This window comes from Bacillus rossius, chromosome 13 (assembly GCF_032445375.1).
Source record: "Bacillus rossius redtenbacheri isolate Brsri chromosome 13, Brsri_v3, whole genome shotgun sequence".
Classification (NCBI taxonomy): domain Eukaryota; kingdom Metazoa; phylum Arthropoda; class Insecta; order Phasmatodea; family Bacillidae; genus Bacillus; species Bacillus rossius.
In genome coordinates, this window is record NC_086340.1 from 9,453,477 (window position 1) to 9,481,216 (window position 27,740).

Consider the following 27,740-nt stretch of genomic DNA (forward strand, 5'->3'; position numbering starts at 1 on the left):
AAGACTATAGACATGAACACATAAGAATACGTGAAGTAGTGAATGCACAAGAATAAGACCACACACATATACAGGTGAATATATAAAAACAGGACCAATCAAAACTAAATGCACAAAAGAAAAGGTGACGTAGAAGAATACGAAGAGCCACTGACCGGTACAGCCTCTGGGCCATCTCGCCCGTGACAAGCTGCCTGGCGAACTCCGCGGCCGAGGCGTGGGCCCCCACGCCCAGGTGCCGCGCCTGGGCCTGTGTCTGGCTCTGGCTGCTCACGCGACGCGAGCGCACGGGAGTCGCCGGAACCCCGCTCTCCCGGATGTGCGAGTACACGGCGCTGACGTAGCCGGCGACGACCGCGCTGAAGCTGTCCCTGCAGCCCCCGACGTCAGGCAGGTACTCCACCAGGTTCCAGTTCATCGTCACCGTCGGCTGGGGACCCAGACGAACTGACGACTTGCAGCCGACCCGACCACAACAGGCAAAGACAAAGCAGGGAGGGGGTTTTTACATTAAAACCCAACGACAGTGGAAAGCTGGTGCTTTAGCAAAAATATATAAGGCTTTAGAAGAAATATAATTTATTCATAATAAAATGCCTTTAGAGCAAAACGGAACATGACATAAATGACTACAGTTTGTAATAGTTGATAATTATCATAGGGCAAATCCTAAGGCGCTCCCGCGGGATGCGAACAAATACAATCATTCATACAATTAAAACAATGCAAGAGTAAAGCGGACATGGTGGCGAAGCGCAGTAAGTAGCAAACAAGTAAAATGGGCCCCGCTAGGCTGAAAAAAGCTGAAGGCAAAAAATCAAGAAAGAACTTATAATGCGCTTGACAAGAAGTGTACAATGCCATCGTGGCATGCCCATATACAACGGCAGAAATATTACACAAAGCTACAGGCAGTAATCGGCGTGAGCAAAAGAAACTCAAATCCAAATGACCTGAAGGGTCCAACATTGATAGCTATTACGAAACATTACATTACAAGGCAGCGATACAAAATGAAGGCGCGGCCACGACGCGCAAGCAAGAATGAAACATAAATACTCAAATCCAGACGCTAAGTTTCACAGCCGAGTACATACCAGAGCGCAACGCCACCGCCGCAGTGACAGCCTTCGAGTCCAGAGACCGAACGACTGCGACGAATAAGCTAGGAGCCAGAGTGTATATAGGCCCGGTAAAACACTCGACAGAGAGCGCTGGTGAGGCGGCGGGGAAGAGAGCAAGAGGGAGGGTAGGAAGGGGAAAGGAGGAGAGGGGAGAGGAAAGGAGGGGAAGTAATGCTGTACAGTGCCGAAAAAACGGAGCAACTGCTTCAAACTCATTACAACTTATCTGCATTGTCTTGGCTTCTGGGCGTAGGCCGTGTTAGTCTACCTGATGATGGCAGCTGCAACGACAGCCGAAACGTCGCAAGACAAATTACCTGACACGGCCCACACCCAGAAGCCAAGAAAATGCAGACAATTGCCGTGAAAGCCCGCGATCTTTATTATAACATAACTGTCCAATTTTACTAGTGATGTGCCACCACTGGCCCATATTCCCAATTTACGTCGTGCCCGAATTTGCTTTAAGTATATATACTTGCATGCACTCGTCCTTGGAAGTGACATCACAAAAGCTGTTCAAACTGGAAGTGAAATAAGCACGTATGCAAGCAAAAGAATCTGTGTATTTCTCGCATATTTAAGAGTTAACGACACATCGCCAAATTGAAAATTTTTTTGTAGGTAGTATTTGTTATAGTATTTAAGTCTGGTATTAATAAAGTGCATAAGAAAAAAAAAGGGAACTTTGACAAATACATAATGATTGTAACTACGAAACAAAGTAGATTAAGCTGTAAAGTTGTTTGAAACTAATTAAATATTAAAAATGATTAGTTTCAGTCTTTCCGATTAAAGATACTTGTTGAAATAAAAAAGTTTAACGTGTTTGGTTTGAAGAAGTCGAACATTGAACCCAAATATGGATACATCCAATACACTACAAGGACAAGTGAAGTACGCAAAGTCGCAAGAACTCAAAATGCGTACTTGAATTCGGACACAGCATTACTGGATTTCAGATGTACAAGTATCCAACCAATACCTAAAAAACCAGATACACATGAACAAAGTACAATTTCATGCATTCAGGTGTTGCCCATCTTTTCTACTTTTCTTTTTTTTTTATAAAAAGTTCTGTTGCATCTTTTCCTTCAATTTTACTGTAATTTAAGGCTATACTAGAACCTTGTGTTTGCGAATTATTTAATCAACTGACTCTTCATAAAATATAAAGTCTAAAACCTCCAAAATTTATATAAACATCTACATCATCATCTCCGAAAGTGAATTATAAGCTATTAAAGAACCAAACAACTACTAACCCCATCATCGTCATTTTCATCGTCGTCATTTTCATTCAGGACCTCTTCCACTTCCCCTTCTCTCACGTCGTCACCGTTGCCTCCGTTCTCTTCGCTCTCTGGGTTATTGCTCTCTTTAGTACTGACATCCCCAATAACTTTGGGAAGGGTACCTTGAACGCCGGCATGGTTCGACTACAAAATAAAACAGACAACCACTCAACCATACGAACAACTTAGTAATGCTCATAAAATGATACTTAAATAAAATAGTAAAGGTACAGTAAAAATATGTTAAATATATTTCCCAAAGGAGTTAGAAAATGTACTGGTACTACAGTGAAAGAAATTTTAAGCACGTACACCCAAGACCAATGCCATGCCAGATTAGCGATTATGCCGGATTATCGAATGGCAATATATTTTAAACAGGAATACCAAAGAAAAAATTAACATAAAGTACAATGGTATTTAAAACAAGCTCTGTAGAAAGAGAAAAAAAAAAGTGAGAGAGTCTTTCAGTACACACCAGTGATGTGTAACATCTAACCTCGGTAACGAGCAATTCATGTTTTCTAAAGTTGGATACATAATTTTAACGTATAATTCTTTATAAATATGCCCAAAATGAGTTTTCAAAAACATTTCTGGATGTGAATAACACGCACCTGCTTCTATAATTCGTTGGACCGGAATTGTAAAAAGGGGCTTGGCACCATCACGCGCAAAGAGCAGAATGTTTTGCTATGTCGACTACCGAACCATTCGATTAGCAGACAAATTTTAAACTTATATGGAACTGCTGATTAAAAGTGAAAAAAAAAAAAAAAAACTTGAGAAAACACTAATCCTGGCTTTGGGACCTAATTTTCGACAAGGAATTTTATTAAAATACTGCCCATATTGTCAAAATTCATTAAACAGTCAATACAATGTTTCAGAGACTCATTCCCGAAGAACAAATGAATGGCGCGCTTCTCCCTACTTCCTGTTACACATTTCTGTCGCATTCACGAAATTACTCCGATCAAATGCGTTATACAGAGAGCTAAGATGTTACACACCAAAAACACTTCTTCAAAAAATCATTTTGGAAATGTACACGTAAAATGTGAAATATAACTCGCTAGAGAGCAGGAACTGCTGTCCTGAAATGAAAACCGAAAGCAACAACAAACTATGACCCGGCAGAACAGATGTGGGACCTGGAGGCCAAGGTTCACGGCGGGAATCAACCAAAATATATCCTGATTAAAGCAACCCTGTTGGTGCCGAATTAAAGAATATGTAGAAACATAGAATTCTGGATTAAAGATCTTTCAACGTACATAATAAAATAAACAAAAGTTTTACGCACCGTAACTTCATATCTCAAAAACGTTATCTTTGAACTTACTACATTTGATACATTACATGTTTTCCACAAAAAAAAATTAGTTGAGGCTGATCCTCAACTCGCAAGCGAAAAACTACAACCTTGATACATGACTTGATTGGGAGTTTCATAAAAATTAAAAAGTATTTGGGAGGAAGAGGAGGGGGCACATATATCTATGCAAAATACTCCATCACAAAGTCTGTAGCAAACTATCATCATGATCATGCATTTATTAGTGACTCATTTCTATGCATGTTGGTACTGCTTAAAAATGCCCCAGACATATGCATTGAAAATTATTTAATTTGGAAATGCAATCTGTATATAAGAGTTAAATAATACTTATTGTTTGGTTCAGCAATTAACTAAAAACATTTGGTCATATTAAATATCAAACACTCCTAACTAAAAACCAGTGTTGAAAACAATAAAAACCATTTTAAGAATTTCCCATTCAATTTTAAAATTAAATTGAGCCACAAATAAACTATAAATCCTAATTTCCAACAGTACCTAAATCATTTCAGTTTGGGTGCACATCTCAAGATATTGAATTATTCATTTTGTATTTACTACAGAAGCTCTGTAATAAACTACTAATAAGTTTTAGACCACTTATAAAAAGAAGTCACAAGGACATTGTGTCTCACCGGATCCAGCCACACGAGGTACTCCCAACACTGCTGGTACGTTATTTCAATGCTGTGGAACAACTCCTTGTTTCGTATGCTCTGGACCACAAACTCCACGTAGCCAATAGCATCCTCAATGGTCTTCTTCTTGGTGCAGATGATGATCTTGTTGAAATTAGCGTACACGATAACAGACCCCAGCCTCTTGAACTCTGCGACCAGCTGCATAGACACAACATTTCATGGTTTTATTTTAAGGCCAATTTTGATTGCAGTGTCATTTCTTTTATTTTTTTACGAGTTCTGTTTATTCATGAGGATAGCACCATTGTCAACGAACACGACACTTATGTATTCAATGATACTCGCTTTACCAAAACAGCATCATTTTGACAGACACACATGATGCACTTTTTACAATGTAGTAATTTGTAATAAGGATGTCAAAACTACTGAGAATGATACAAATAAATCAGCAAGCATACGTGTCTTTGAAAAATGTACCAATGTCATAATGTAAACATTACCAATAACAGTCCAATATAAAAAGAAAAGCAAAATATTTTCCAATCTTACTCCATACTAAATAATTTACAGTCATTGAATTTAGTGTAATAAAAGATTGAATTTTTGTAATCTGAGTTGAGTTTTGATTAAATTTACTGATTAATTATATATATATTTTTTAATGTATTTCAGTACTTTATGGTGCATTAACTTGCATTTTGGTGTTATATGGTATCCTGACACATGCTTTTTGGTGTTATTCTGGCTTTATCGCAATTCACCATATAATCTTGTTACTGTTTATCACTTAAGACCAGAGACACTGATAGAAACTAAGGGACCAGGGGTGAATAATTTTGTCTGGCTCTCTCACTACTTCAAACTTGATTTGACATTTCATATTGAATAATTTTTTTTTAGTTATTCATTACCAATAGATACATCAAATAGGAATCATTCACAAAAACTATATTTAAATAAATTTAACATGAACAAAAATTTATTGAGGAATTTTCATTTGTTTTCTGCAACACTATGCAGTTTTTATATGAAACAAAAAAGCTGAGATTATGATTAAAAATTTGTAATAATACTCTATTTTTATGTATAATATCAATTAGATTACCAAAACCATATTCAAAATTAAAATTTTATTGATTTAAGAAATTGCATAGCCAGGTTTTTATTTTCTTTAACTTTACTTTCTTTAATTTCACATATAGTTCTCTCTTTTATCATTTTACTGTATTTTGGATAAATTTTTAAGTGTGGTTTCCAAACTCTATTAAATGGAACTCTGATATTTAATTATGCAAACACAAATACAACAGATTATTTTTTTAATTTGATTAAAATACTTAAAAAGGGTCTACATGGAGAACAATGTATCACACACATCCTCTACACATTACATAAATGAAGAACTAAATTAACTTGCCCATGTATCGGTTACTGCTCATATATTAAAACATTTGATCTCAAATGGAATAAGTAATTTTTGTTTTACACAATGATACTACACCAATCAATTTGTAACAAATCACTGAAACATATGTACCAGAATGTTAACTTTTTGCCTGCTTTATAGGTGAGTTTACCTGAATAAACAGTTTCTTCATCAAGTTATGCAAAGTTCTTCTAAGAGCAGGATCATACAGCAGTGCATTTGGGGACCTTATCCACCTAGAAAAAAGTAACACAAACTTCTTCAATCAGAATAACTCTTTTACCAAATCATCTTATAAATATTAAATAGGAACAGTAAAACTCCTCATGTAACTACTATGTTTTACACATGACTAATATTTTTAAAAAAAAATTTCTGTGCCCATCAAATAGGAATTTTCACTTGTTTTAGACTTTCCTGCATTTGCATTGATTTTTTATGGTTCATTTAAAAATTGAAAATAAGTGAAGAAGGAGAAGCAAACAAAACAAAAACTTGTTTTTACTATGGATACTAAAGTACTATAATATAATTTAGCATGTTACTTGAATGGCCTATCTAACTGCACTTATTTTTTTATTCTGATAAAAATGCAAAACAGCACAATTTGTTACACAGGTATTTCAAACAAATACATACTTCATGTACACACTATAAAGCAAATCTTCAATTTACCATTATCTCAGAACTTCCTTTAGTAATAGATATACAATCAGTTTTCTTAAAATCTATTTTCAGTTGTAGTTAAGATCACAATACAGTGTCTGACACTATATTTCCTTATCATTTAATCTGATTCGTATTGATTATTAAAAATTTAGAATTTAAAGTCACACAAATACGTACGGCTCTCTCAACCGTCAACTCAAAACTCATAACATTACTACAATTTCATTTCACACTTATGTTTTCGGTCACTTTCAGTGAAAGGTTATGTAAACTTTATACTGCTGTCATATTAACTTTTAGTTGAAATAAAAAGTGTACCATTCTAATGAAAGCATGTCTAAAATGAATGTATGTTTAGATGAATTTCAATTATTATCCAAACTCAGAAAAAAAAAATTATCATGAGGTATGTAAAAATTAGAAATCACAAATTGCTATAGAAGAAAGAAGATATGTATGTTTATAATGAGGTATGTCCATAAAAGAATGTACCAGTTAAAATTTTTATAATAACAACTGTAAGCGGTGTAAGTTTTGATTCAAGGCAACAAAGAATAATTCAAAAAGTTTTAGATAAGCGCATGCTCGAGTACTGCTTTAATGTTTGTTCGCCTGCAGCGTCACCTACGCAAAATGGCAACTCCTGAGCGTAAAGCGTTTTGCATTCTGCAATTTGCTAAAAGTGAATCTATAATTTCAACCCTCCCCATTTGTACGAGAGTGATTGAATGTCAAAGTCCCTGACAGTCGGATTGGTCGTAATGGTCGAGATGACAAGAGCTATCTTTCACTGGCCTCCACGTTCACCTGACAACGCAATGCGATTTTTTCCCTTTGGACCTTTATAAAAGATTGTGTTTTCATTCCGCTGCTACCTAATGATTTGACAGAGTTGAGATAAAGAATTGAAGAAGCTATTGCTTCCATTACTCCGGACTTGTTAACCAAAGTGTGGGAAGAACGTGACTATGTTGGATGTGTGCCGCACAACTAAAGGTGCACATATTGAACATTTGCAAGAAACACCAGGTGAGTTTGCCTTCAATTTGATGTATGGTTTGTTGTAAATATTCTAAATTAAACTATAAACTGTTACAATATACCATTAAAACTGGGGCATTCTGTGTAATGAAAAAAAAAAAAAAAAAAAAGGTTCACCAAGACTGAGCGAAGCTAACCTGTAGAAATGGACGATCTGAAAGTCGGCGAACACGTTCTTGTAAAGCATCACGTCCCGAAGCCACGCGTTCACCATGGAGCGCAGCACTTTGAAAGCTCCGCTGACCAACGCGGTCTCGTCGTACGTCGGCAAGACCGTGCTCTGACCCCCCACCATGTCTTCCAGGGACGCCTGAGGTATCGTGTCGAAGGCCACACTGGAGCTTGTACCTGGACCGAGTTTTCATCATGGACACATGTCATTAGTAGAGACCTGCAAAATTCGCGGTTTCGATGGCCTTCAGGATAGACTGCTCACACCCCTGCACACTCGGGGCAAATAACGGCAAGTTCATCGGCTGCCGACTTGTAAGTCGTCTCAGCTGGTTTGTCTGTGATTCGATCCTTCTTTGGTTGAGGGTTTATAACTGGTTGAGATTCGTCCAGATGAACAGTAAGTCAATAGCAAAATTATCTAAGAGGTATGTGTGTTTGAATTCTAGCCTATCACCGAATGAATCCGCGAATTTTGCAGGTCTCTAGTCATTAGGGAGGCACAAGGCACTTTCCCTACCTGGTCAATGCGTCTAATAGCAGAAAAATGTTGATATAACTAAAAAAGTTAGTATGGCCCTCAAATGAATGTTTTTCTTTGAAAAGGAGCTAAGAGTTACAGTATTCAACAGTAATGCAGTTCCTAGAAAACACAGACACAGGGAAAATGTTGATATAACTAAAAATGTTAGTATGGCCCTCAACTGAATGTTTATCTTTGAAAAGGAGCTAAGAGTTACAGTATTCAACAGTAATGCAGTTCCTAGCAAACAAAGACACGGGGAATTCAGATAGTGATGGGCGATATCGATAAAAACCAATACCAATCCAAATACAGACACATTTATTTAAAAGATCTGATAACTGATAGAAAAAACTGATCCAATACTCTTTGTAAATAATAACAGTAAAATATCCAGAAATTCGATATTTGTAAGAAATATTGCAGTACCTTAATAGCACTCATTATTAAAAGGATTTTTGGTAGCTGACAAAAAACCTTTGCATAGCACAATACACATTTTGCCTTTGTGTATTAACAAACACAATTTTCAAGTATAGCCCTAAATTACTGAAAAGTTGGAGTAAAAGATGCCTACATAACTATAAACAGGTAAATAGAAAATGGACGAAATTGTACTTTTTTCATGTGTATCAGCAGGAAATTATTACATTGGAAATCCATTGAGCCCATGTTACAGGTCCTCAAAATTAATTACAATGAGCAGAGGTACTTCACTACCATTCAATTTAAGCAACTGCCTAAACTGAAAGGGTTTTAATTAGGCTTTCTATGGTATAGCACATTCTGTAATCCAGCGCTAATCAAGCTAAAGTTTATTGTTATTTCAATAGTGTTCCCTGTTTTCTATAAGTTTACAATTCACATTTGGTATTTCCAGTAAAACTATGCTGATGTTAGATAACACGCAAAAATTGGTAATTTGGCATTTCCGTGAACTTGAATGTGCTAGATTAAAATAACTTTCACTGTATTTCAGAGAAGAAAAAAAAAAACGCTGGCAGGCTATATTTACTTACGGAAAGAAGGAGACTCATTCTAACTAGCTAACTACCTCCTTACAATAACAAGAACCAAGATCGGCAGCAGTGATGTCACATGGGAAGGAGTGCGGGCAGGAAAAGGAGGAGATGTTTAGGAGAGATAGACAGCAGATAGCTTGCAGTGAGCAATTACAGCACCCAAGCGAAATGATTGTAATCCGCTGTTTTGCTATGCCAAAAATTTTAAAATTAGCCGCCTAAGTGACCGACGGCAGAGACGTCTACCCCTTTGAAATGATGCTACACTTAGAAGTTTCCTGTGAATTTCAGTGGCGTGGCCAGGATTTGTGTACGGGGGTGTTAAGAAGCATTCCCCCCCCCCCCCCGTATTAAAGCGGGGGGGTCTGGCGGTCAACCCCCCCAGAAAATTTGGATTTTAAGGTGTAAAATAGTGCTATTTTAGCAGTTTTCGGTACTTAAATTTAAATATTGTAATGGTAAATTTCTTTATTAATTTTAATATGAAATTTGTTAGTGTGATGAATAATAAATTAATTAAATATTTGTTGCTAAGGGGGGGGCGGGAGGAGGTTTGAACCCCTACACCCCCCTCCCCCCCCCCCCCTGGCTTCGCCCCTGGTGAATTTAACTAAGTAAGTTAAATAAGGGCTCCGCGTAGTCTGTGGTGAAGCCCTCGCAGAAGTAGATCAGATGTCATCCCAGAGCACGAAAAGCCCGACACTTACCTTCAATGTCGTTGACGTGGTGGGACTGGAGCAGGGTGTTCACCGCCAGCCCGTCAATGTCTAGCTCCACGCAGACGGAGGAGTAGCAGCCCTCGTTGTTCGTCACCACGCTCGCGCTCTCCTCGAACTCCGTCAGCAGCCTGTCCACGAACCAGCCATCATTTCGCTCATCCAAACCCCAGGTAACAAACGTGAAGTATAGTGTTCGGTAACTTTATATTGTGTACATCTTGACATTTGTTGTTGTTGTTTGAGCTTGGACACATCCAAGTATATTGGGCTAATTTTTTCCTTGCTCATGCGTGCTGTGTTGCGGAAGAATTTCTCATAGCTGCGGCTCCAGACACCGAAGAAAACAAAAGACAGTCTATTTAGAGATGGCCGCCTAAGCACAAGTCGGTGCTAGGCGCTGCTTCAATTTCATCGATTAATTTTTGTTGGAAGTTTTCGTTCCCGTTGTCACGGAACATATAGCGTTGTGGGAATACATTGCCAATAATAGTATTGATATAAAATAAAGACATCCATTTTTTTTTTTTTTTAATTTTTATACAAAAATTTTCTCTATGGAAGTTGATGAAAAGAAAATTTTTGAGTTAGATGAATATCAGAATGCCTAACAAAAATATGTTTAGTTATACTAAATTACTGCACTAGTTTGACAGGCAGTCACATTATTCTCTACCGAATAATACTGAATATTCTCAGTATTAATTTTCATTCAATGAATGTAATGCTATGTATTCGAATGTAGGGTGACCTTGAATAAAATAGTACAAATTTCAATACGAAAATTCCTCAACTACGTACAAAACAATTTTAAAAGTAAAATGATTACGAAATTTTTAAAAATTGTAAATGTAAGATATGTCATGTAAATTATCTGAAATAGAATTGGGAGTACTGAGATGTACTCAAATATAAGACGTACCGTACTCAAGTATAAGACGTGCTCAAGTATAAGACGAGCTCAAGTATAAGACGTGCTCAAGTATAAGACGTGCTCAAGTATAAGACGTACTCAAGTATAAGACGTACTCAAGTATAAGACGTACTCCAGTATAAGACCACCTCGACAGAAGCGTAACGCAGGGAGTCACCTGTTGTCGTCGGCCTCCCTGCCGCCGAGGTCGGGCCGGTCCGTGGGCGAGCACCACAGCAGGAAGTTGTGCCGGGCGAGGTGGCGGGCGTAGAACAGGTCGGCGGCGAACAGGGTCGCGTCGGGGGGCAGGTTGCCGAGCGGCACGTGGAAGTAGCGGGCCTGCTCCACCATCAGGTCCAGCACGGCGTCGCTGCCCAGGTAGCGGCGGACCATGGCCCGGGCGCAGTTGCGCTGCCAGTTCAGGTCCCAGGCAGTCCCGTCCGCGTCCTGCCGCCCGTGCAAGGGCACCAGCGGGAACTCCCCCATGCCCGGGATCTGGGACGCCAGGGTCTGGAGATCTGCCACACGGATTCAGCTCGACTAACACCAGCCTCATGCTAGTATTCCGCTGCTCGCGTCAATACAGAAATTTTTTTTTGAAATGCAGTGAAAATTCTTTTTAATCTGGCACATTCGGGACCACGGTCACGCAGGAGCAGTGGCGATATCGCAGGTTTATTTATTTTGCACAGATTATCCAACTTCAAATCAGTTTTAACGTTTTTTACGGGAGTACCAAAGAAATATCAATACACAGTACAACTTGTATTTAAAAAAAAGTTGCATTAAGCTGCTCTCAAGGAAGAGAATATGTATACAGATGAGCATCGTTCTCCTTCGATAAATCATTGCGGATAATGTGCCCATTAAATTAATGTGAAACGTTAAGTCGCTAGAACACAAGAAATGCTGCCCCCGAGACGAAAACCAAGAGTAACGATAAACTAAGTACACCTGCAGCGTAGTAATGTGACCAGACGGCCAGTGTCAACAACCAGAATTCACCTGGAAAAATTTGATTGCAAGTTGCTCCATTAGTACTCTTGATTGCTGTCATATGTAAGGAAACCTTAAATAAAGTATCAAAAATTTTTATCATGATTTTAATTATATGATGACTTCTATAATAAGGCTACTTTAATAATAAAACAGCCTCAAATATGTGATTATTTCAATTACAGTATGCTAACTACTTAGTATATGACCTCATATGTCGAACTACCTCAAATGTAATACAGCCTTAGTAAGTAAAAAGGAAATCATTGATGAAAATAAAAAATTGCAGTATAATAAAAAAAAAACGGTACTAAGACTACCTATATGTATACAAACAGCCTCAAGTGCTCACCAAGCGGAGACTGAATGGCCACCAGGGTGGGACCTTTCTTCTCGTCCTTGTAGTCTTGGAGCGCCCTCTGTATCAGTCGGTACGCCTGCCGCGCCTCTGTCACCATGCGCACCTCGAACTCGTGGTCTTTGGGCGGCAACGTTTCCTCCGGCTTCCCACGGTTTATTCTGGAACGAAAAATAAAAGTTGCAGCACGCGGTTGAAATTCAGTTTAAAACTCGGTTCACATTATTTCCCAAAGAGTTCCAGTGAGACGTCAGGATCGGCAATGAGTATCCCATCACCTCGGAACCAAATGAGCTCAAGTCAGAAGTGAGGAAACTTCACAGGAGCAAAAATTAAACCTGATAGTTCAATGAATCAGTGTTTTCCATCAACTTCTACGTGCCTTGTGGCCGGCATTAAAGAACTTGCAATTAATTTATTTTGAATGGGGGAATTTTTTCCGAGAACCACGGGTACATAACTTTATAACAGGACTTGAGCTTTTATAACATTGGCTAAATGATTTTTTTAAAAAAAAGAGAGAGAGAGTTATGTTGTTATGGTTTGATACTGAGAATACTGAGAATTCACTTACAAAAACGCGGCACACCACGAAATTGATGTTTGAACGAACTTACAAAAATTAAAATGATAAAGTGGGTCTGAAAATTACACCAAAACAATGAAAATGTTTGCACATATTATTTTTCTGAATACTGTTTGGTTCCTACCAGTCTGTATTATCTGTTGTTAAAAACATGGCACTTTCACCAAAGATAATTATTGGCTTCAATACTGAACTGCATGAAAGCAAGAAGCCAGAAGCTGAAAGAAAACAATTTACACCTTTAAGCGAAGGTCGCATATGTTGCTTTCCCGCTCACATCTGAATTTGGTGCTGGTTCCCTGAAATTCAATGGATTGATGTTTTACTTGTTCACCAAGCCTCCAGTAACAAGATAAATATTCTTTAACTGAATAACATTCTGAAAGCTTAAAAATTCCTTATTTGGTTCCTTCACATTTGCGTTCTACAAAATAAAATCTCGAAAAGATCAAAATTTTGCATTCATTATCAAACGTAGACCTAAGCCATTTTTTTTAATTGTATTAAGATATTTGTAGTTATCAATTTGCTGAGTGGTGTGTTAATTTTGCTGGTACTAGCAATAGTGCTGTACAAATTATATAAATCTGTTGGTAGTTTAAAAAGAATAATGTAACATTTTCATCAATTTTGACGTAAATGTTCGAAATAACTGGGTAAAATAACACCACTCATGTGCTATAAATAAGGCAAGTCTCTAATTATTACGTTACTATTAACTCATTTGCATTTCTGATGTCGATACACAAAACACTTGCTAAAGTATCTTAATCACAATGCCCTAGGCATAATCTTATTACAAATAATTTTATTGTAACAATATAAAAATGCATCATAAAATAGTCAAATTAAACGTATTTATAAAAATAACAACAATCCTGTTTTGAAAGGCAAATATGTAGTATTAAAAATATAAAAAAATAGATCTTGTCAGTAACTATCAGTGACGAGTAGAGACCTGCAAATACGCGGATTCATTCGGTGATAGGCTAGAATTCAAACACATATACCTCTTAGATAATATTGCTATTGGCTTACTGTTCATCTGGACGAATCTAAACCAGTTACAAACCCACAACCAAAGAACGATCGAATCGCAGGCAAACCAGATGAGACGACTTACAAGTCGGCAGCCAATGAACTTGCCTTTATTTGCCTGAGTGTACAGGAGTATGTGTAGTCTATCCTGAAGGCCCTCGAAACTGCGAATTTTGCAGGTCCCTAGCGACGAGATGCACGGCCTCACTTGTTGGCTCTCTCAGCGCTGTACAGAGCACCCATGTTGGGCATCTGGTCGGTGCGCACGGTGTCCAGCACCAGCACCACGGCCCGGCGGCTGGGGGCGAGGAACAGGCCGAACACGGCGCGGGGGCCGGCCGGCGCCCGGGCGTGGTACAGGAACACTCGCTTCACGCCGTGCCCGCCGCCCGGCAGCCGGGGGAGGTAGGGCGAGTGCGCGAGGCTGCGGAACTGGAGCTGCGCCAGGGAGAAGGAGTCCGTGCCGCTGCTGCCGGCCGCCGAGACGCGCCGCGCCTCAGCCCGGTCCACGGCGCAGACGCAGCCCAGGCGCACCAGGGCCCTGAACTCCAGGGACACCTGCGTCTCGTAGATGCCCTCGATGTCGGGCATGGACAGGTCTGCCATCAGCTCCCTGCAAGCAACGGCAATCGCTGATGTGTATACTAGCTGGGCTTTATGCGGAGCGAAGAGACTTAGTCAGGGGTGTGGTCAGTGGCGTAGCTAAGGTGACTGGCGCCCCTGGCTAGACTTGAAAATGGCGCCCCCCTATTGGATTAAAACCGAGAGGGGGGGGGGGGGGAGCGTTCAGTAACCGCTAAACATTCGTGGCAGCGCCACTCCCCCCTCCCCCCCTGCTCCGGCCGCCCCTTGCGGGGGGCCATCCCTGCCGCCCGCCTGCTACGCCACTGGGTGTGGTGGTAGTCTTTTATAACTCTCAGGTAGACGGTGGTTTTCCTTCTTTTATTTGGTCAAAGGTGAACTTGTAGCATTGTTAAGCCCTTCCTTACCCTTTCAACATAATATAAAACATTGACATAAATAATTTTATAATGTGTTTTTTTGATCATTTTTGTTCTTGATTGGGTTTTTCTGTTTCAATGTAAATAAATGGCTGGTTGAATGTTTCAGAGGTAGCAATGTGTTGGTAATCTGTTTTTTTTTATAAGTTAATGTTATTAAGTATGTTTGTTCATTATCTCAATTTTTAAACTTTTAAAGACAATAAAAGTCATTATTACACCTTAGGCTGGTCAGATTAAGTTTTCCGGTGTAAGTCATATATTTTTCTTTACTCGTTTTGTTGTTATCCTTTGTTTGAAAGAATGATGACACAATGTGACGGTAAATTAAATCAGTGTTAGTGTGTGAGAGAGAGATGCCCTGAAGTGCAAAAAAGAGACAGACATGGTAGTTCCCCGCCGAACGTGGGAAGGACAAATGTATCACCAGAATTGGAAAGAAGGGAAAGCCCCTAGTTACATATATGTATGCAGATATTTTTCATGTCTTGTAACTTGTGCTTTGATTGGATGATTTTTGGAAAGTGTGCCTTAAGTTTGTATATGATTGGTTGTGGGGGACACGTGACCACCTCCCTCCTACGTGGATGGAGGCAGTCAGGTTGGTCATTAGTCAAGTTGTGGTCCTGGAACCAAATTGTCGCAGTCGGGTGATGCCTCAAAAATTAATATATTTATGCAGTTTAAGTAAATATTGCAGCTGGCGTCCGGGAGCCACCAATTTAGAAACATTTTTGGACATGTTATTTAGAATTTGTTGACTGCAGTCATCAGTGCTAAGCCCGCAACAACAACAACAACAACAACAACAACAACAACAATAATAATAATAATAATAATAATAATAATAATAATAATGAAACCAAGCCATAGCCACTTGAAAACTGCTCATATATTCGAGTGCTGTCAGTTAAACATAAAGCATTCAAGAATACGCTGAGGGCAAATGTATGGTTCCGTTTCCGTATGTACGTATTTAATTTTTTAGGAGAGCGAAAATGGCTAAAACATGTGTTTTCAGAACAATTCTCAGGCATGAAACATCAGGTGGAGATACTTGAAAGCACTCAAGGGACTCTCAACCTTTTTCTTTCATTTCTCCATGTCATTGTTACCGCTCAAATCTCTTAATTGCTCTGTGCAGGACAAGAGGACTGCGCGCCAGTTAACAGGAGACACCCCACGCTAGAAGCACCAGCGAGCGACACACCTACCAACACTAGGCAGGACCCTCAACCAGTGATGCCAACTCCTACAGAGTGTTCCCCTTGGACCAACTTCTAATCCCCCTAGATTTCGATCAAAAAAACCCCGTGGACGTAGCGCAAAATTCAGTCACCAGCGCCACTTGTGTTGCTGTTCCTTTTTCCACATTGTTTTCAAGATATACAATTTAATTTCACGTCCTCAAAAATTTCCTTGGATAATGTACCCGATAAGAAAAAACCCTAAAAAAAAATGAACCCCCTAAAAAAAAACCCAATACCCACATCTTGGTTCCCCCCTAAATTTGGGGGGGAAACCCCCCCAAGTTGGCATCCCTGCCCTCAACGGGGATGTAGGAAACGTGACGCGCGGGTCCCACTCACTGGCTGTGCTGCCTGTACAGATCCTCCGGCACGCTGTACTCGTACAGGTTGTAGACGGGCCGGGAGCGAGGCAGCACGCGGCTGCACTTCTTCCACAGGGCCCCCCCCGCCTCCGTCTCGTCGCGGGGCAGCCGCTGGTTCACGTAGAATATGCGCGGCACGACCAGCCTGATCTGGTGCAACTCCTGCCCCACGAAGGCCCACAGCTTGAACAGCCCCGGCTGGTTGGTTTCCGAGATCTGTGCACAAAAAAAAAAAATATTTTTATAAAATTTTTTTGTTTCTCAATGAAATGAAATGCCTGTCAGAAGAACATCTCTCCCTACACCTGTAAATTTTGTCATTTTACTAGTGTAAGGCTAAGTCACCAATTTTCTCGAGTTCACATCTCAAATTCGAATCGCAAATAGTACTTTGAAGCCACCCCTCAAATCTGAATATAGGTCTCATTAGGAAAAAAAGAAAATTTCACCCGACATCGACCGGGGCTTCGCCCCATATGCTTGGTTGGACTAAACTTCCTTCCTCGACCTTAACATGTTCCTTTCCGGCATGGAAATGACCGAAATAAGTACAGTAGATGCGACCTCTCACGGTTCCCAGAAAAACGGACTTATAAAGGGAATGGTCGCAATAGAGAATTCAGGCCAATTTTACCCCCCCCCCCCCCTCCCCAAATATAAATGAATTCGCGTCACGCGAGTTCGGCTATGCTAGCCGGCTGGTTGTTATTTTCGTTCAAAACGTGGCGAAGAAACTTGTGTGGATCAGGTAGAAAACATTCGGCTATAAACGAAAGATATAAGAACAATGCTATCCTGAAATGCTGTGACATGTTTTTGGAGTAGATAATCACAGCGACCGACGGACAGGATGCGCTCCCGCCTTGCCATCAGCGATGTTTATTTTGACAGCTCAAGCAATTATCTTTTCCACGTCCCTTCGCAGCGTAAAAAAAAAGAAAAGAAAAAAAAAACACGCTGACAGTTTCTCACGCAGAAGGTTGAAATAAGGGAGGGAATGTGTTGAAATGTTAGTTGGAAAAGCGGGTAAGATAACATGACAGCTGAGACGGCTTTTCGTGCGATAGTGGAAGCGCCGAGCTCGGCTAGACACTGCCGCGTGGACAGTCTAGAGGGGTGGTATCTATTTTTAGCCGTCTTTTGTATGCCTGCCTTCTTACAGTACAGCTCCCGCCAAGATAAACGTGAACACATAGCGCCCAACAAAGTGTAACAGACTTGTTTTTCAGCCGATTTTACTCAAATTTTCGACTTTCTCTGCTTAAATTTTTCACGGTTTCTCAAAACACGGTCGTATAAACGGAATGGACGCATCAGAGGGGGGTCGCATCGGCGGGATTCTACTGTAGTCGTGTGTTTTCAAAAAAGCGTGCCACAAACTAACGGAAGACAGCGTTTTTAAGCTCAGTGCTTTGGTACAACAAAGGCACCATAGTGGACCGGAACTGATATAACCTGGATACTGTTTATGTGTTAGTTTAGTAATAACTGTTATGTTCGCATGTAGCTAAGTAACGAGAGAGCATGTATTTTTTATGTTAGCATTTTAAGAGTTCTTTTCTTGTTTACCCGCGGCACATAACTCGTGTAACGGTTCCGTGGTTCAGCGGAAGATGCCACGCTGTCGATGGGAGCGCGCCTTTCCGGCCGGGTCTGCAACTAACAACGAACGATCACCCCGGTTACTTTATTCATTTGCATCGCCGAACTGTACTTACATCTGTTAACGTTAACTCAATCTCTTAACAATTTAATACTATCCTCGGGGCTTGCCTCGGCCGGCAGATCGTTCAATTCGGTATTTTTTTTTTTAACCCCTAGCGGGGCTCTGCCAGACAGCTCAGCGATATCATCTTGGGCGACCACCGCACGGTCCGGCTCGCGCCTGGCTCAGTTCGTGCCGTGGGTGCTGTGTAACCTAACGTCGTCGAAGCACGATAAAAAAACAGTACTGTGTTCACCGTGTTGTTTACCGACCACGCGCCAGCTATCCCAGGTATCAGACGTGTGGGGTCGTTACCACAATGCTGAACTTAAAATTTAGCCGGATACCATAAAGCCGAATGCCAAATTGACCGCAATGCCGACAGCTAGAAAACTGCTGTGTACCACAACGCAGAAATACAGTAACGCCGAAAGATTTTGCTGCGGGGAGGATGGGCCACAGGAGCAAAATGAAAAACCACTGAATGAATTTGTGTGCTAACCTTACCTAAAGTAACCTTTGTGGCAGTCCTGCAATGACATTTTTCGGGGTTAATGTATTTCGGCGTTGTGGTAATTCGGCTTTGTGGTACACAGCAGTTTTCTAGCTGTCGGCGTTGTAGTCAATTTGGCATTCGGCGTTATGGTTTTCGGCGTTTTTGTATGTTCGGCGTTGTGGTATTTCGGCGTTGTGGTGCGTCCCCAGACGTGTGAGTCGCCTTTAAGAGCCCGTTGGAGTATGCGACCAGTTTCGTCACGTGCAAGCTCTAGTTTCGAGACGACACTGAAGAAGGAGGAGGACACCCGGGGAGAGCGACTGACCTGCACGATCTGCCACGGGGTGTCGAGCAGCGTGCGCTGGGCGCGTCGCAGGAAGCCCCCGAGCGTGCCGGCCGTGGGGTTCCTCACCACGCCCCGCCCGGGGGCCCCCCGCCCCTCCCCGCGGGTCCTCTTCCCGGCAGGGAGGCCCCCTCCCCCGCCGCGACTGGCCCGCTGCTGGGCCTGCAGCTCCCACTTCTTCTTCTGGTACCCGAGCCACGCCAGCCGCTCCTCCTGCGCACGGGGAGCACCACAGCAGCTCAGGCTTCCCATCCTACATACACATGCTTGAGGATTACCCGGGTTCACTCAGCATTATCCAAGGTTGCAGGAAGTCCACTCACACATCAAAAACACCAAAAAAAATCAACACACAAACTTACAACACATGCAAAAACACCAACAACACAAAACATGAATAACACACAACGCCTAAAGACACATCAACAACACCACAGAAACCAACAAAAACACAAACCAAAACCAACATTACAACAACACACACCAACACACCATGCCTACGATACAGAACATCAACATTCAACAATAAACCAAACCAACAACACAACACTCCAAAAACACAAGAAACCACTAAACCAACAAAACACAACACACGACATCAACAAACAAAACATACCATAACCAACAACACACCAACACACACAAAATACACAAACACACCAACACCACACACATAATAATACATCAACACCAACAAATCCCACAAAAACAAACCAACACCAAGAACACAAACAACACACCACATACAATACTACATTCAACACACCAATACCATAAAAATATACTAATACAAAAATAACCACCAACACAAAAAACAGTATAATAGTAAATAATAACTTGAAATAGGATATAGGTATGCCTTGAACTGAATAACTGTTTTTTCTTCTTTTTTCCTTTTTTTCTTTGAGTCTAAGGTACATTTCACAAAGTTAAGTCACAAGTTGATGAAAATCACAAAAAAAAAAAAAACTTGTTGATTTGAATATCCGGTATAACATACAAATGTTTTGGGTAATACTCATACAGTAAGATTTCATTGAGTCTTCTTCATTTTTTCTGATCTCTTCCAAAACAGTACAAAACAAGGGATTCTCAGCGGGTGCTGACCTAATCAAGTGTTTTACCGCAGTCTCCAGCGTTCCAAGACTGAAAACGACGAACACACAGCGTTCTAACCTTGGTGGTGCCGAGAGGGGGAGGCGGGCCGAGGACCTCCCTCCAGCTCTGCGTCATCAGGGACGACGAAGACTTGGAGGCGTCCTGGGAGGTCCCGCCGTCCACTTCCGCCCGGTTCCGCTTGGCCCGCCACACGACGGGCCTGCCAGAAGTAGCGGCCGCTGGCCCCGCGCAGTCTTCAATGTCGCCCGCCCGGCGCTCTGCCTCCGCCTCCGGGGCAAACATGTCCTCCGACTGCGACCAAAAAAAAAAAATTTCCTTCTACAAACTGAATAGTCGAGTACACAATAATAGCTCTTCAAAATTCGGGACCATAGCCGTGCCAGGCTGGCCATATTGCCAAATAATACAATGTTAATACATATATTTTCATTAGAAATACCAAAAATAAAAAGAGTCCACTTAAATACATTTAAAAAATTTTCATGATAATATTCCATATTAAAAAAAAAAGACAATAATAAAGCATGAAAAAAATAAATAAACTTTATGATACAGTATTACCTATGATAGAAAACAAACTCGATTGTTAAATAAATCTTCAAAGATGAACAGAAAAAAATAATTCATATGTTACTCTAAATTAAGCATAGGCATATACACAGGCTTGAATGCAATTTAAAGGATAAAGCGCATTAGGTTACAAGTATTACGTTGTCAATATAAGATGATAATACATTTTTTCCATTGCAGCCGAGATTTGGATCTCTTCTTAAAAATAATAAATTTAAAAAAAAAACCACCACTAAGCGAACTAGATACTCAGGAGACCCCGTGGTGCACACTCTGCCTTAATCAGTGATGGATTACAGAACAAGCCAAATCAAAAAATGCTGGTTTTAAGAGCATCAGCGGGTTAATGAATGAAAAAATAATTTAGGTTTAACACTGTGTGAGAATTGCATGCCCAAACTTACTTCTTGCCGCAGCACCTGGGCTTCTTTAGGCTTCACCACAAACATCTCGTTAATTCTCTTCTGCTTCAGAGTGTCAGTCTTTTCCAGCATCTTCTTGTGCAGCCAATCAGGGTGCTGCACTCGGGGCACTGGATTCGGCAGCTGGACAGAACGAAGGGAAGCTGACGTCGGTACCAGCAACAACATCAACAACAAGCAAGTTTATATTTAAATGTGGACAAAAATCTTAAAAGTAGGTGAAAGCCCACGAATTTACTTGGTCGGGGTGTGTTTCCAGTTTTTCGCAGCTAAAATTAAATTTCTTGAGATCAAGTAACTTGTTACTGTTTTCCCAGGAAAATACAAACAGCAACTACTATGGTTCTAAGGGTTTATTTCTAGAAAATTGGTCACAAAACAATTTTTCTGCAAAATCACCTACCTAAAGGTGCATTCCCCCCCCCCCCCCCCCCTACCTCCTCCTCCTCCACAAGCTCTGTTAAGGAAAACGTAGGCATTAACTCCCATATTCAAAATTTTTATTTATTAAAACTATTTTACAATTAAAATGCATGATAAATCCCCACTGTCACACATAAATTTAAACAGTTATCACACAAAAACGAAAGGTCAGTAGTCGCAAAGGCAAAGAAGCATTCAGCGAAAGCATGAAATACAACCCCATTATCATTCTTCCCTGTAATGGGTCACATGGAACTCCCAGAAACTATATATTTTTTCCTTGTTATATTTTATTTGGAGTTTACATCACAGTGAGGTCATTAGAGATGATATGATAACACATGACACAGAACAGGAATGTCCGGAAAGGGTTTGAATTCCCCCCCCCCCTACCAACCCACCCTCTAATTTACCTCACCCTGGGAAATTCCAATTATTATTATTTTTCCAACTTGGTAAAAGTTATTTTTAGTGTTTATTAATAAATCTCTACTTTTTTTAGTTAGCGGAATACATTTAGCTAGATGCAGCTGAAGTTCTTTAAAGCTGTCTAATGTACTGGTATTTATAATTTTATTTAATTCAAAAACAATTGCTACTATGTCAAGTGAAGTGTGGGAATACTGGAAATATTCGTGTGAAGACTAGTCACACATTAGGTTTTACATTATATTAGTACTTTGTAGGGCATCATATAGTGGTGTTCAAATAGAGCATTTTATAAACAAATGGCTGTTTTTAAATTTTTATATTTCATAGTCAAATTAGATGATAACTGAACTTCCTCAGCTGTTACAAATCACATTAAATACTGTGAAACTTCTCTTAAACTCACAAATTTTCAAGAAATAATGATCTAGAATTGGAATCGGGCTAGAAATTGACGTGAGAATCAGTCTCGGCATCGGAATTGATGATGTGCAGGGACAAGATTATATGGTGATTTGCGATAAAACTGAAATAACACTGAAAAGCAGTCAACACACAGCATCACGCCAAAATAAAAGTAAATACACTACAGAGCACCGGAATGCAAAGTTATATCACGGAACTAAACAGCATTTAACCAAAACTTGATTCAAACCATAAAAAAAAAAATTAATCTTTTAATGTTTTAATGTTTGAAATTAAAGGACTGTCATTATTTCCGGACCAAAGATCGTGCCAAAATACACACATCAGAAAAATTAATATATGTAATTTGATTTATTCTGCACCTCTTATTGAATTACTTTTGAACAACAAATGCTCGCCAATTTACTTTTATTGTTCTAAAAGTATTTTCTGTTTTAGACCAATATATTCAAAAAAAAAAATTTTATCGTAAAAATACAACTTATAAATTTTATCACTATCTGGCGAAACTAAGTATTAGTAAACAGCGTTTATAAAACTAAAAACAATAACAACAAAATCTATTGTCTAAAAAAATAAAACCATAAAAATCTCGACTCTAATTATTAGAGACCGGAAAAATTCGCGAATTCGTTTCGCTATAGGCTAAAATACAAATCGTTGTAACTCAGTGCTGCCTCTGCTATTGGTTCGCAACTCACCTGGATGACTCTGGGCCAATTGAGAAACACCCGACCAAAGCTTTATCGAATCACAGGCTGCTACGCAGGAACGTCTTCACAAGACAGCAGCCAATGAGTGGGTGGCAATTTGACCGAGTGTACGTAGAACTGTGGAGTTCATCCTTACAGGTCATTGAACACCCGCAAATTTTTCCGGTCTCTACTGATGACGCGTCTCATGGTTTCGCACAGCAACAGAGCAACAGAGCAGCAGCAGGTTAGGTTCGGGGTACCCCTTGCATGGCGGCCGGTATGGTGACGATCTTCTGGATGGTGCCGCCCAGCCTCTCGATGTAGTAGTCCCAGTCGAGCACCTCGCGTATGTCCACGTCGTCGAGCGACGAGTCCTTCAGCCACTTGCGCAGGTAGTGCCGCTTCACGCTGGGCTCCGACTGGAAGATGGCCAGCGGGATCGCCCTGCGCCGGTCCCGCCCAAGGGGAACCCAACGTCATCCTCCGAGCGTTTTCAGCACGCGACATCACCTCACCGTTCCAGCATTTCGTTCACACGAGAACGGCATACATACCCGTGAAATATTTCTTCATAGTTACATTTGAAAGAAAAAAAAATTAAACTTTGAAATGGTTATTTTTGCATAGCTATTGACAGCAAACTAAGTGGACATCTACTGATAATTTTTGTTACAGCAGCAAATAAATTCAAGGAAGAATTTAAAAAAAAAAAGTTATTTATTTATTTTAAATTTAATGTCCCGGAAAGTACACTACAATAAAGAGCACTTAATTTATTGTGAATTGTCTTTCATGTTGACAATTAAAAATTGAGTAAAACATAGTAACTAATAGTAATGATACTAATAATACAGTCAAATATATTTTTTTTTTGCTTGACAGTAAAATTAATATCCTAAAAAGGTTGAAACATTTATTTCCTGCTTATAACATTTTCTATTTATTTCTGAAAAATGTTATTACAGGGTTCTTCTACTGTACTACCAAATGTCATGAAATAAGTCAATAAAATAGGTATGATTGCAATTTGAAAGCAACGTAAATTACGTATAATAAATAACTACCTCATATATATTTCAATAATAATTTATAGTGAAAAAAAAAAAATTGTAGAATTCCTGATGTATTTCTGTTTCTACCTCTCCTCCTCAACTAGTCCCTGTCACACGAATGCCGTTACCTCTCTGTGACGGGGGAACCTTCCGGTTTCCTGGAGATGATGAAGCGACAGGCCAGGCCAGCGTCCTTCACCATCTGGTCCCCCAGGAACTCCGCCAGGCGCTTGGCGGTGGAGATGGAGGTGGACTTCTGGGCCCCGTAGTCCTCCAGCTTCCGGGACATGGAGCGGTTCTCCGAGATCAGCTCGAACAGCTCCGAGTCTGGCATGTTGCAAGCCTGCCGCAGGGCGTCCAAACACGCCCAGCGAACCCAACTTTCACGACTTTTTCATCACCTACCAAACTAAACTTTCCTTCGTGGTTTTATTTTTTTGTATCAAAGGGAGATTTTTAAATACAGTAAAACCACATTTATACGACTCTCACTGATCCCAATCTCCAGGTAATCCGGTTCAGATTTGTAGACAGATTAAATTTAATGTTCGCATATAAATATTTAACTTCGTCTGCAAGAACGTAACTATAGGTACGCCAATTGTTCACTTTTTTTAGTTTCATTCAAGCAACAGTTCTTGCACAGATGGTAGAATTAAGGTAATAAAATGCTTTTGGTTGAGTTTCAGGAAGCACACCACGTGACAAACATCATGGTCTACTTGAAGCATCAGCCAGACACCGCTCCAGCTGAACTACTGATGTTAACGCATTTGCGTCACTCTGCTTCATTCGAACACCATTCACGTTTGAAACAGAGAGAGAGTGGATGAAATATTTTGTAAAGAAATGATGTAAAAATTTAATTCTTTATATATTTTTAAGGTCTTGTGAAATAATATAGGGCATTTATACAAGGTATTTTTGTTACTAGACTTAATTTTTTATCGTAATAAAACTGTAAATCTGCTTGTTTTTAAGGATTTTGTTTTGCTTATTACCCATATTACCCGGATTTTCGATTGTGCGGGTTTAGTTCCAGTTAGTTCGGATTGAAGAGGTTTAACTGTATAGATATATTACCAAAATTAAACATAAGCAAATGTAATGACAAAATTGTCTACAATTCGCATAAAAATGCTGTTATTTTTAAGTTAGAAAGCTTAAACATGTTCAAAGATAATGTGTGACTACAAACTAAGTGTTGTGTCAAAAAAACACAATGTAAGTTAGTGAAAGGCTGCTAGAATGGAAAGTTTTGTGAATTTGCTGCTTATTCAGGAACTTTTTAATGACTTTTGTGACCAAATCCTTAAGTTTATTTACTTTTTCATGACTTTTGTGACTTTCGAGACCTGTAGAGACCCCGACTCAACAGGTCACATGTTCTTATAAACTGTAACACATTTTAATGCACTTCTTTTTTATTTACATTTTTTTTTCTGAATATTATTCTCGCACAGTTACAAAACTGAAAACTCATTTTCTTTGTTACACATTAGCATTTTATTCCTTTTCCTGGCAAAACATCCTTCTGCCTTGTTCCCACTTTCATCAGCCTTCCCAAGCTCTTTACAACCTTTACACACCTCTCCCCTAATTGCAACAAACACATAGCTAAATGACAGACCTGTTTGATAGAATAATCACAGTCAAAAAAGCTTATAGAATACTTTAATATAAAAAAAAGTAAACTAAGCATTCAATGATAGTTTCTTGTCAAAAAAATAATATTGTAATGAGGGCTGCGCGCACGTTCCCGGTGATTTTAAGATGTTAAGTATGGGCGCCACCACGTGTAGGGGCACGTGGACCCGGCGGAGTCTCTCGCTCAGGGCGTGACGTGGCCCAAGTGGGGACGAGTTACCAGCCCTTTCTATCCTAGCTACCCAGACCTGGCCCGCTCTAGGCGTCGGGCACGCCACACTCATAGGCTAAGTCACTCACCACATGGTTAAATAAAAATACTCAATTTATATTCATTCCCAGATTTAATTTCACTAACACGTTATCTCCACGTCCGTTACACGTTTCACGGTAGAAAAAGCCTGAGGCACGAATCGACTTAGGTGAAGGCATGGTCCACACACGTGGCCATGCTACAAAATTTACTTATTACACGATTGCTGAAAACTCGACTGAGACAATTAATTAATTAAACAGCCCGCTGACCGAGAGCTGCCCCGAGGATGACGAACGAAAGCGATTTAAAAAGAATTACCGATACAGAAATTACTTGGTCAGTGATGAACAAAGGTTGAGGTCCCCGGGGTGCTGGCGCGTCTGCTCTCGGTCAGTGATGAAGATGGACTGGGCTGAGCTCATCGCTCGCAGGTGGCAACATGGCGCCCTTCGCGCCAACACAATTACCGTTACTATATCCTACGATTCCGTGCCCCGGCGAAAGTTAAGCAAATTACAGATCAACATTAAAAAATATATAAAAATTACTGATAGTTTAAAGTTTGTTAATAGTTACTTATTTAATGATAATTTATATAAAAACATTCCTACCCTCGTCCAAGTCCGTGCCTGTTCGGGTCCGCCCGGGCAACGTCTGTGGTTATTTCAAGTAACATATTTAAATTAAAGAAACACAAATAGATTGCACAGCACTGGGGCAAAGGCGAATGAAAACAAACAAAAAGGTTTACAATTAATATTAAATGTAGCAATTTTAGGGGTCGCAGCACTGCTTCTAAGCGCCCTCTTGCCGGGCTAGACACACACGCACACACGCACGCACGAGCGGGAGGTTTGAATAGAGATGGTGGTTGGGCGGTGTCATATCGGGCTCAAAGGGGCCGCAGGCCCGGACGACGTCAGTAATTACAGTGAGGTGTTGCCATTTGCAATTTTTTTTTTCTGTTTAAAAGTTCTCCGATAAATTAACAGAAACAGTGCCAGATTTTATGACAATTTTAAGGAGTTATTGCTTATGAGAAGTTGGGATGAAAATTAATTATACGTATGTTCAAGCTCCTAAGCTGTAATTAAATTACTTGAGACTTCAATTCAACATTGATTTAAAGAATCTTCGGTAACCCAAAAACAAAAATTTAATGTAATTATAAGACAAAACAATAACTACGTAAATAATGACAAAGGTATGCCACGGGCCAAAATTGTAATAGTTATCATAAAAAAGTAGATAATTAACTTAGTTGAAACAGAACCATACAATAGCCAAAATTTATATTTGTAAGTAACAAAAGGATATCTTAAGAGTTGTTACATACCCGGCTGTAAAGAACGTCAAGCCAGTAGTCGGCCACTTTGGCGACTGACTCGTAACACTTCTCTAACGTGTCGCCTTTCAAAAACGCTTCGAAAACAGACGACTGGAAGATTTTCACCAACTGCAACTCCCCTCTCCTCTTCACTTCAAACCTGCCATGGTCAAGAGGGAAAAAAAAAAAAATTATTTTGATATATGTGTTTATAATGAAGTAACTGTTCGAGCAAAACCTGTAGAGATTATCAAAACACACACGCAATAATGATGTGTTTAAAAGGTATATCCATAATGAAATGGTATAATAAAGTAACTAGGTATGTTTATTTTCATATCCGGGCAAATATT

At 40.0% G+C, this 27,740-nt stretch overlaps 1 protein-coding gene across 3 annotated transcripts in view; it reads right to left on the reverse strand.

Moving 5' to 3' along the window:
- Window positions 1-27,740, reverse strand: part of LOC134538212 (DNA polymerase epsilon catalytic subunit 1) — a 58,392-nt gene that overhangs the window by 7,788 nt on the left and 22,864 nt on the right. Inside the window, exons 15-30 of one of the 3 annotated variants that reach the window (XM_063379313.1) lie at window positions 27,397-27,547; window positions 24,286-24,434; window positions 23,366-23,549; window positions 21,115-21,255; window positions 20,198-20,431; window positions 19,004-19,234; window positions 16,455-16,693; window positions 14,073-14,477; window positions 12,235-12,401; window positions 11,065-11,404; window positions 9,965-10,104; window positions 7,679-7,889; window positions 5,983-6,067; window positions 4,397-4,600; window positions 2,390-2,563; window positions 156-430 (exon numbers count right to left, since the gene is read on the reverse strand). In XM_063379313.1, coding sequence (XP_063235383.1) covers window positions 156-430; window positions 2,390-2,563; window positions 4,397-4,600; window positions 5,983-6,067; window positions 7,679-7,889; window positions 9,965-10,104; window positions 11,065-11,404; window positions 12,235-12,401; window positions 14,073-14,477; window positions 16,455-16,693; window positions 19,004-19,234; window positions 20,198-20,431; window positions 21,115-21,255; window positions 23,366-23,549; window positions 24,286-24,434; window positions 27,397-27,547 — 3,330 coding nt within the window. Of the gene's footprint in view, window positions 1-155; window positions 431-2,389; window positions 2,564-4,396; window positions 4,601-5,982; window positions 6,068-7,678; window positions 7,890-9,964; window positions 10,105-11,064; window positions 11,405-12,234; window positions 12,402-14,072; window positions 14,478-16,454; window positions 16,694-19,003; window positions 19,235-20,197; window positions 20,432-21,114; window positions 21,256-23,365; window positions 23,550-24,285; window positions 24,501-27,396; window positions 27,548-27,740 lie in introns of all 3 variants that reach the window. The other 2 variants (XM_063379312.1, XM_063379314.1) reach the window with 2 other exon arrangements.